The sequence below is a fragment of the Nicotiana tabacum genome, chromosome 2, assembly GCF_000715075.1.
Source record: "Nicotiana tabacum cultivar K326 chromosome 2, ASM71507v2, whole genome shotgun sequence".
NCBI lineage: Eukaryota > Viridiplantae > Streptophyta > Magnoliopsida > Solanales > Solanaceae > Nicotiana > Nicotiana tabacum.
Window position 1 is genome coordinate 93592296 of NC_134081.1, and position 10287 is coordinate 93602582.

The 10287-nt window shown below is 32.7% G+C and overlaps 1 protein-coding gene across 2 annotated transcripts; it reads right to left on the bottom strand.

The window, feature by feature from the left end:
• Positions 1-1059: 1059 nt before the first annotated feature.
• LOC107772392 (putative glutathione S-transferase) lies at positions 1060-7660 on the bottom strand. 2 transcript variants are annotated; one of them, XM_016591892.2, is made up of 2 exons: positions 7209-7660; positions 1060-1708 (listed from the first exon to the last, which is right to left on the bottom strand). In XM_016591892.2, the coding sequence occupies exons 1-2, from the start codon at positions 7521-7523 to the stop codon at positions 1364-1366; spliced, it is 660 nt and encodes a 219-aa protein (XP_016447378.1). In that variant the 5' UTR covers positions 7524-7660; the 3' UTR covers positions 1060-1363. The 2 variants fall into 2 exon arrangements, with proteins under 2 accessions (XP_016447378.1, XP_016447377.1); XM_016591891.2 differs by lacking the exon at positions 7209-7660 and adding an exon at positions 2405-2799.
• Between the last annotated feature and the right edge of the window lie 2627 nt (positions 7661-10287).

Sequence of the window (10287 nt, forward strand, 5' to 3'; positions counted from 1 at the left end):
TATACACACACACACACACACACACACTTCATTGTAATACTTTAACTATATATATAGCTTGTTATAGTATATGTTTGTGTGTGTGTGTGTGTATATATATATATATATATAAAACACGCTTCGTTGTACTACTTTAACTATATATATAGCATGTTATATATAGTATATGTTAGTATATTCATTATTTGTATTACAAAAGTGTTAACGGATTACATTTATATTATTTAGATAGTAAATATAAAAGTAATTCAAAAGTTTGACCAATGTTGACGTAATAACCGACCAACTTTGGTCGGTTATTTTGCAAAAAATAACAATTATCGACCAAAGTTGGTCGATAAATGTTTCCCCTGCATTAACCGACCAACGTTGGTCGGTAATTTTAAATATAAATTCTTAAATATTATAAAATATTTTAAATAATAAAATTATTATTAAAATTTAAAAAATTGGGTCCAGATTACCGACCAACGTTGGTCGATAATCCAAAATTTTCTTTGACTAAGCAAGTCTGACCAGTTGGGTCAATTCGTTGACCAATTTACCGATCAACGTTGGTCGGTATTTAGTTTTAAAAAAATATAAAATTATTTTTTTCCAGTTTCCGTCCAAGCTGGACGGTTTTTGGTTGCTTTTTTTGACCAATCAACATTGGTCGGAAATATTTGGTCGGTTTTTAGCGGATTTCTAGTAGTGTATCACTTCTAGAGGTGGTAAATGCGTAGGTTAGATGTTGAATTTTTTGAACATTGCTCTCATCAGATTCTGCATCTGGTTTTATACCTATGAGACCTTTGGTGACTTCGCACTTCGCAGAGAGGCTGAATGCACCAAGCTGATAGATTAGACCTTAGCTGCATGGTAAATTTTGACACCAAAATATAATGATGATCAAAATGAGAAGGATTTGTTTTTTTTTTTTTTTTGAAGTTGTTCAAACTCCCAACTTGTTTGAGACTAGGCATAGTTCGTTGCCCAGTCTTCACGCAGACAAGTAAAGAAGCAGAGCACAATAGTAATGAACTGTTCAAATAACTGAAGAGAGGAGAAGAAAAGAGATATAAAAGTGTCTCTTAATTAATAGCAAGCAAAAACTCCAAATATTACATTATTCATTGGATAAAATGCCAAGTAATAAACAGCATTTTACTACTTGCTACATTAAGCATATCATCAACACAAACAATCACAACCACAACCTTTCAGTTTCCCCTCTAATTCAAAAGAAAGGAAAACGAAAACGAACAATAGATGTCTAACGAGTTGAAACACTTCTTCTAGCATCAGAGAATTTAGAACCTAAATAAGTGGATTCACAATATATATGATTACGCAGAACCCACTCTATATCCATCTTTTGTCTTTAAGCAATGCCCCACTTTTGTCTCGCCATAACAATAAAATCATAGACTTTGTCAGGGTCAGCAAGAGACTTTGAGACACTCTCCTTTTGCACACACTTTTTTGCCCATTCCACAATCTTAGGACACTCTGCTTCTATGCTAAAGTTGCCAAATTTCTCATAAGAAGGGAACCAGCTATAGTAAGGAATAAGGGCCATATCCACAAACCCAAAACTTTCCCCTCCAAAGTATGGCTTGTCTCCTAACTCCCCTTCCAACAGTTTCAGGCACTCTACCAATTCTTTATTTGCTGCTTCTTGGTCCTCCTTTTTTGTAGTCCAGATCTTCCTTCCAGTATCATAAATCTGCAATCTCCCAAAAAATAAATAATAAAAGAAGATTATATCTTTTTCTACCAAATTTAGCTCATAAAAATAGAACCCTCCATTGTGCGCAAGTTTGGATGAGTTGGTCCGGACATATATTTTCATTAGCATGTCAGTTAGACATGACTCAAGTTAGGTCATCTAAAAGCTTAGGCCGATCTAGGCAGCTCGTATAACCTAATTGACTTACAAGAAAAACTTACCAACACATAGGAAAATAAGTTTTTCGATTGATTGGTTAGATTTAGTCATGATAAATAAATAAAAAAAACTCCAGTAGTTTAATTTGATAATTGAACAAATAATAAAAGAGCAAATACACAAATGAAAAATGATTTTGAGTTGGACGAGTTGAGATATGCTCATATATAATAAATTCAACCCGAATTTACCTAATTTAGTCCACCTCGACTATTTGGTACTCCTAATCTATTCCTTGACATTTTTTATTACATAAATCTTGAACTTTGACCAAAAATAATAAGAAAAACTAGCTCAGTTTCAAACAAGTTGTATGAATCCTCACTGACTACAATTCTCCATTTAAATCCATCTAAGCCCAACAATATGTAGAATAAAAATAAAGAATAAAGAATAATAAAAGTTCGTTATATTTTCGACTAGCATAAAAATCTCTAATTTGACTTAAAACATATTTTGTGATATTTTGCATACCTTTTTGCCAACATAATCAGCCCAAAACCTAGCTTGAGCTCTCTTATAAGGATCAGAAGGCATAAAAGGGGATTTGTCCTTCCAAACTTCATCTATATACTCAACAATAATGAGGGTTTCACAGATTGGTTTTCCATTATGAATCAAAACTGGAATTTTCTTGTGAATTGGGTTCATTTGTAGGAGAAGAGGGGTTTTGTTAAACAAGTCCTGCTCCTTGTATTCATACTCTATGCCTTTCTCAGCCAGGGCAATCCTAACCCTCATCCCAAACACGCTTACATAGGTATCCAAAAGGACAACTTCATCTGCCATTTTTTAACTGAAAATTAAGGAAGGATTGTTTAACAGAATTTCAATATAATATTATGTGCTCTGTACTGAAGGTAAGTCATAGTGCTATATATTATATTATATTAGAAGGGAACAAGAGGTTGGTACAAAGTTGATGTCGAGTGTGGACCATGCTAGAAAAGCGTCCACATATATACGTACGGAGTATTACTTTTTTATTATTATCACTAAGAAATTCATTAAAACTTATCATAAAAGAAATAATCAGTCAAAATCAAGGAAAAATATGAAAAATACTGTATCAACATCTAGATGAATAATTATTTTCATTCCTTTCCATAGAGATGCTCCACTAGCTAAATAGGAAAATTATGTGAATTTTGAATTGAACTCGACCAATGTTTATCAGAGAAATTAAAAAGAATAATACTAAAAGCACGTAAGTGATTTCGCAATGCCACGCTCCTAAGAGCTTACAAGCTTAAAACTTAAAAGTGGAAAAGTATAACACTTTTTCACTTCTATGGTGGTAAAATTGCACCTGTGAGGATTCTAATCTCTTCTTTTACAACTTAAAACTTAAAAAGAAGAAAAAAATAACGATTCTACTCCTATGCAGACAGGGTCGGAGCCGAAGGCAGGTTCGGCCGAACTCAGTAACTTTTGTTTAATTATATTTATTTTAAAAAATTTATTAAATATGTGTAAATTATTAATTTAGAACTCATTGACTTAAAATAACTAAAATACTGAACCATAAAATTTTAAATCCTGATTCCGCCTGTTCGGCGTACCTACCACAAATTTCGTTGTTTGCTATTTTACCTTTCTACTTCTGCTTTTGATAAGGTAGTAAAAATAAATTTGGATATGTTTTAAAGTGTATATGATTTGTTGTGATTGAAAATTCAAAGGTTGCTACATAAATTAAGAATAACTTGAGCTAACTTCATTTAGTCATTTACCAACTAAACTTAGGATGTGTTTGGTATGATGGAAAATATTTTTTCAAAATTATTTTCCAATTTTCCCATATTTGGTTGATTTAAATATTTTAGAAAATATTTTTCTTATCAACTCATTTTCCTTTAATTGGAGAAAAATATTTTCCTTATCAAGAGAAGGGAAAATATTTCCAAAACTCTTTCTCAACTTTAAGGTAAAAACCGAACCATGAACACCCCTACACACCCTCATCAACCCACCCACTAAACCCCACCCCATGCCTACCCACCCCACCCCTCTCTCCAAAAAGGCTTTTTTTTCAAATTTTAATTTTTTTTTTCCGTCACTTGTAATTTCAAATTTCTATTTTTCGTTTTCTATATCACCCCCCTCCCCACTGCCCCCACCCCCGCACAAAAAAGGTTTTTGTTTTACTTTTTTTTTATAATTTTTAAATTTCTGTTTTTTTGTTTTTCTGCATTCCCCCCGCCCGCCCCTGCCCCCCTCCCTTCCCCGGAAAAAAAATATTTTTTATATATTTTCAATTTTAGTTTTTTCATCTTTCGGTTTACGGGTTCGAAATTTTACAAGTTTCAAAGTTATGAGTTCGGAGGTTTATATGTTTGGAAGTTTACGGGTTTAGAAATTATAAAATTTACGGGTTCAAAATATCGCGGTTTCGTAAGTTTAGCAGTTCGGAAGTTTATGAAATTTGTGGGTTCGGAAGGTTGTTGGTTCGAAAGTTTATGGCTTAATGTTTATTGTATCTAAATTATTTATGAATACTCTTGAGAAGTTATTTTTTTTAATTTGCGTACCAAACACCGAAAAATGAATAAAATTACTACTTGTTTTTCAAAAAAATATTTTTTCTTGAAAAATATTTTTCACGGAAAATATTTTCCGTTATATCAAACACACCCTTAATCTCAAATCTGAAGTCTTACGGAGTGTACTATTTAAATGTGTCTTTGACTTATGATGCTTACACTGTAACTAAACCGTACTTATTTTTATTAACAAGAATTGGTAGTTAAGTGGCAAAATTGAGACCCTGAATATTTATACCAATCGCTTATGTAGTTGTTAAGTATTTGTTATCAAGAAAAAATAAGATATATAGTTGAAACTCTTTGATGTATGTATCCCAACTGCTAAGAGGAAAGATAGAAAAGAGATAAGCATGATAATCCTTCTCTTATTGGCATTGACACTCTATTTATAGGTGTTATTTGACACTGCTTCAAAAATTCTTTTTACATGTATGTGTAGAATGAATAACGTGTTGTCAAAAATAATATGTAGCATTATATATGTATATAATATTTTCATATGCAATGTAAAACTTAAGTTGGGATACAAAAAGTAAAAGGCAAAATACATAGTTTACCCGTCAAATTTGCACCGAAATCTCTGTTACACACATTTTCTTTACCGGTAATCTTTTACATACCCAACTTTTTAAAAGTGTGTCGAAAACACACCTCTTCAGTACTTGGACACTTTTTTCTCATCGAGTGTATTCACGCACCAATAATAACGTGACACGTGTAATTGATTTTAAAAAAACTTGAATTTATAATTATATCCATCTTTTTCATCTTCTGTAACGACCCGACTGGTCATTTTGAGCAATTGCATTTTTTTCGGTAGTTTGAAGGCTCGAGTATCTCCGCATGATGTATTATGATTTGCGTAAATCGTCGGTGTTGGTTTTCAAGTTATCCGGAATTGATTTGGAAGAATGAAATTCAAGATTTAGCCTTGAGTTGGAAGAGTTGACCAAGTTTGGCCTTTTAGTATTGGATCTCGGAATGGAATTTCGTGAGTTCCGTTAGCTACGTTGGATGATATTGAACTTAGGAGCGCGTCCAGATTATTAGTTGGAGGTCCGTAGTCGAATTAGTCTTGAAATGGCAGAAGTTGAATTTTTGGAAAGTTTGACTGGGAGTGAACTTTTTGATATCGGGGTCGGATTTCGATTTCGGAAGTTGGAATAGGTCCGTAATGTTAAATGTGACGTGTGTGCAAAATTTGAGGTCAATCGGACATGTTTTGATAGGTTTCGGCATCGGTTGTAGAAGTTGAAATTTCAAAGTTTATTGATTTTGACTTAAGGTGCGATTCGTTGTTTCGAGGTTGTTATGCATGAGTTGAAGTCCCGAGTAGGTTCGTTTCGTCATATGGAACTTGTCTGCAAAATTTGGTGCCATTTGGAGTTGATTTGATATGGTTCGAACGCTTGGTTGCGATTCTAGAAGTTCTTGAAGTATCCTTTGATCTTCATACGTTTTGGCGTCCGATTCGTGATTCTAGAGGTTATTTTGATGTTTTGATTGCTCGAGCGAGTTCGTGTGATATTTTTAGACTTGTGTGGGTGTTTGGTTTGGGGCCTCGGGGGAGTTTCGGATTAGTTTCGAATTGTTTTTGTTAAAGTTTTGAGTGTTGGTTCTGGTTTAATCGCATTTACGATGTTTTGGTCGCAAATGCAGCTATCGCATTTGCGAAACAGCCTCACATTTGCGAACCTGGACTGCTGGGTTGGAGTTCGCTTTTGCGAAGAATGCCCCCTTTTTCGCATTTGCGAAGCTTTTGGTCACAAATGCGACCTTAGCAGGAAAGTCTCCAGTTTGCATTTGCGATATTTTGATCGTATTTACGGATCGCATTTGCGAACCCCCTGTAAAATATTCTTGAATTATCTCAACATATTTATTAACAAAAATTTGTTCTGACTCCATGTAAAGTCAGTTTTAAGGGTTTTATTCTTCTAGACAGCAACTAGCAAACCACACACTCAATATAATTCTGCTTGAATTGCAGAAGACTGAAAAATGATCATGTAAAGAAAGGTATGAGCACTTACTCTTCTGCTATTAAATGGCATATTCTAAGCATTTTGTTCCCTGGAACTTCCCTCATTAAAGGTAGAACATAGAGAGTTACTTTCATGTTCGCGCAGACAAGAGGCAGAGCAAACATTTAATTGAACATAGAGAGTTACTTTCATGATAAATAAATAAAAAAAACTCCAGTAGTTTAATTTGATAATTGAACAAATAATAAAAGAGCAAATACACAAATGAAAAATGATTTTGAGTTGGACGAGATGGGATATGGTCGTGTATATATCTATTATTAAGCTCAAATTGATTTGTTCATCTTGACCGATCAAAACTAATTCAGATGGACAACTATCTTACTACCTTGTATGTTAATTGATTCAACCCGACTTAATTTACCTAATTTAGTCCAACTCGTCCATTTAGTAATCCTAATCTCTTCCTTGACATTTTTTATAATATAAATCTTTAACTTTGACCCAAAAAAAAAAAAGATCTATATCTCAGTTCCAAATAAGTTGAGTTTGGCTATATGAATTAATTCTCACTGACAATTATTTTCTATTTAAATCCATCTCAGCCAACATTACGTAGAATAAAAATGAAAACAAAGAATAAGAGAGGTTCTCTATAATTTCGACTAAAAGACTCTTAAAAGGCATAAAATCTATAGTAATACATACTAAGGTGACTAAAACATATTTTTGTGATGTTTTGCATACCTTTTTGTCAACATAATCAGCCCAAAACCTAGCTTGAGCTCTCTTATAAGGATCAGAAGGCATCAAAGGGGATTTGTCCATCCAAACTTCATCTATGTACTGAACAATGATAAGGGATTCACATATTGGTTTTCCATTGTGAATCAAGACTGGAATTTTCTTGTGAATTGGGTTCATTTGTAGGAGAAGAGGGGTTTTGTTAAACAAGTCCTGCTCCTTGTATTCATATTGGATGCCTTTTTCAGCCAAGGCAATCCTGACCCTCATACCAAACATGCTCACATAGGTATCCAAAAGGACAACTTCATCTGCCATTTTTTTGCTGAAAATTTAAGGATTGTTTAACAGAATTTCAAGATAATATTATGTGCTTTGTATTGAAGGTAAGTCATAATAGTGCTATATATTATATTACTCATATTAGAAGGGAACAAGAGGTTGGTACAAAGTTGATGTCGAGTGTGGACCATGCTAGAAGTGTCCACATATATACATACGGAGTATTACTTTTTTATTTTTATCACTAAGAAATTCATTAAAACTTATCATAAAAGAAATAATCAGTCAAAATCAAGGAAAAATATGAAAATACTGCATCAACATCTAGATGAATAATTATTTTCATTCCTTTCCATAGAGATGCTCCACTAGCTAAATGGGAAAATTATGTGAATTTTGAATTGAACTCGACGAATGTTTATCAGAGACATTAAAAAGAATAATCTATCTATCTATATCTATCTATCTATTTATCTATTTATCTATATCTATCTATCTATCTATCTATCTATCTATCTATCTATATCTATTTATATTATTATAAAAGCATAAATGATTCATGCTAAATATTGAACGACTAAAATATCTTTAAAATATTGATCGACTTTTATGCCCTTAAATATTTGTATAATTTAAGGATTTAATGGTAAATTACCTAATAATGGAATTCTTTTTCGATTTAAATTACACATATGCTCGACCCTACAACATTGATCCTGCTTGAACTAGAAAAGTACGTCCATAATTTTCATTCAAAATGTTATAAGAAATATCAAATTATGGTGGATGTCTACTCTTCCTCCATGATCTTCATCTCAAATACTTAATGACATATTCAATGACATATTTTCTATATTTAATGACATATTCAATAACATATTTTCTTTACTTTTCATGCCTATATAAAAGCCTTATAATAGATAAAAAAAATACACACAGTTGAAGAAGAAATAAGAATCTCTTCTCTCTTTCTCTATATATCTCTTAGCTTGTTTTTCCTTGTTCCATATTGTTACTTTGAGCTATATTTTATAACACGTTATCAGCACGAGACTCTACCATCTCAAGAAGCTCTTTGAGAAGACTAAGGTATAATTTTTCTCCTCTTATAATTATGACTGATATTATGAAAAGAAAGTTCGTTGCCCTTGAAATTTCGGGCAAGAACTATATGACATGGGTATGGGATGCTGAAATTCATTTAGATGCAATGGGTCTTGGAGACGCCATTAAAGACAAAAATAAAGTATCTACCTAAGACTGTGCTAAGGCCTTGATTTTCTTGCGCCATCATCTTTGTGAAGGGTTGAAAATAGAATATCTCACAGTCAAAGATTCACTTGTTTTGTAGAATGGCTTACAGGAAAGATATGACAACTTAAAGTTGGTCACTCTTCCACGCGCACGATATGAATGGGCTCATTTGAGGTTCCAAGACTTTAAGTCTGTTTCTGAATATAATTTTGCGATGTTCAGAATTACTTTTAAATTGAAACTCTGTGGAGATACTATCACTGACCATGATATGCTTGAAAAAACGTTCACAATGTTTCATGCCTCTAATATGGTCTTGTAACAGCAGTACCGAGAGAAAGATTTCAGGAAGTATTCTAAGTTGATTTCTCTTCTCCTTGTGGCTGAACGAAACAATGACTTGCTCATGAGAAATCACGAAAATCGACCCACTAGGTCTACACCATTGCCTGGGGAATGAGGTGTATTCCCATTTTTCTAAGCGTGGAAAAGGTCGTGGCCCTGTTCGAGGTCGTGATCGTGGCCGTGGCCGCGGCCAAGGAAGAAATTTTCCTGGTATTAATCACCCCCCCAAAGAAAAATAACCACCAAAAGTGGAAAGGGCCAAAGGCAAATGGTTCAGAAACTGAATGTTATCATTGCGATGGAAAATCGCATTGGACAAATATTTTGTCGCATACCAAAATATTTGGTTGAGCTTTATCAAGTATCTCTAAAGACTAAAGGCCCTGAAGCTAATTTTGTCTATGACAATGAATTTGACATCACCCACTTAAATGTGGCAGGTTTTTTTTAGCACCCTGATGGAAAAATAAACTATTCGATCGGTGATGGATCTGTGGTTAAAGATGATTGAGCAGTTTGATTTTTATGTTTTCCTATTCGTAGTATATAATGAATAAACATCTTATAATTTTTATTGCACTTAATAATACTTCTTATGTAGTTCTTAAAAATATATGTATTTCCGAAATTTCATAAATTTCACAAATAAGGAGTAATATCTAAGTAATTATTGTCCTAGTCTCAGTGATCTTTTAACGCTTTTTGATTTTCCTTTACGATACTTTAATTCTCTTTAAGAAAATGTTTATAAGCACCCTAAAATAACTTTTGTTACTTGACCCTCAATTCCTATCTTTGTTTGAAAAACGAAATCTAGTACATTGGGACCTCAATCTTTTTCATATACATGGATAAAATATTAGGAATAAAGAAAAGAGAAGCAGCTAAGTATGTTCTTTTCTTACGCGGATCAATTGTTTTTCATGCAATGTGTAGGAAAATATAAATAACTTATACATGTAAATAATTTTGTTGTAGTTGTATTAGTCATATGTGTAATGTACTTATAATTGTATTATTTTTACTATGTAATTATTTGTATCATAATTAGAATTTACTCGAAATTACATTAAAAGGCCACTATTAAATCATTGGTTTAACTTTAATTTTTTTTTCCCTTTTTCTCTGAAAATACTAATATTTATTCATATACTTCTTTTTGTATGTCAAACCATGTGAAGCAAATATGGATATCTCTCAA

Excerpts from the sequence above, each read along its gene's own strand:
- LOC107772392 (XM_016591892.2), bottom strand. The coding sequence starts at position 7,523 with ATGGCAGATGAAGTTGTCCTTTTGGATACCTATGTGAGCATGTTTGGT. Across the intron at positions 1,709-7,208 it reads CTGATTATGTTGACAAAAAG|ATTTATGATACTGGAAGGAA; the intron begins GTATGCAAAACA and ends GGGAGATTGCAG.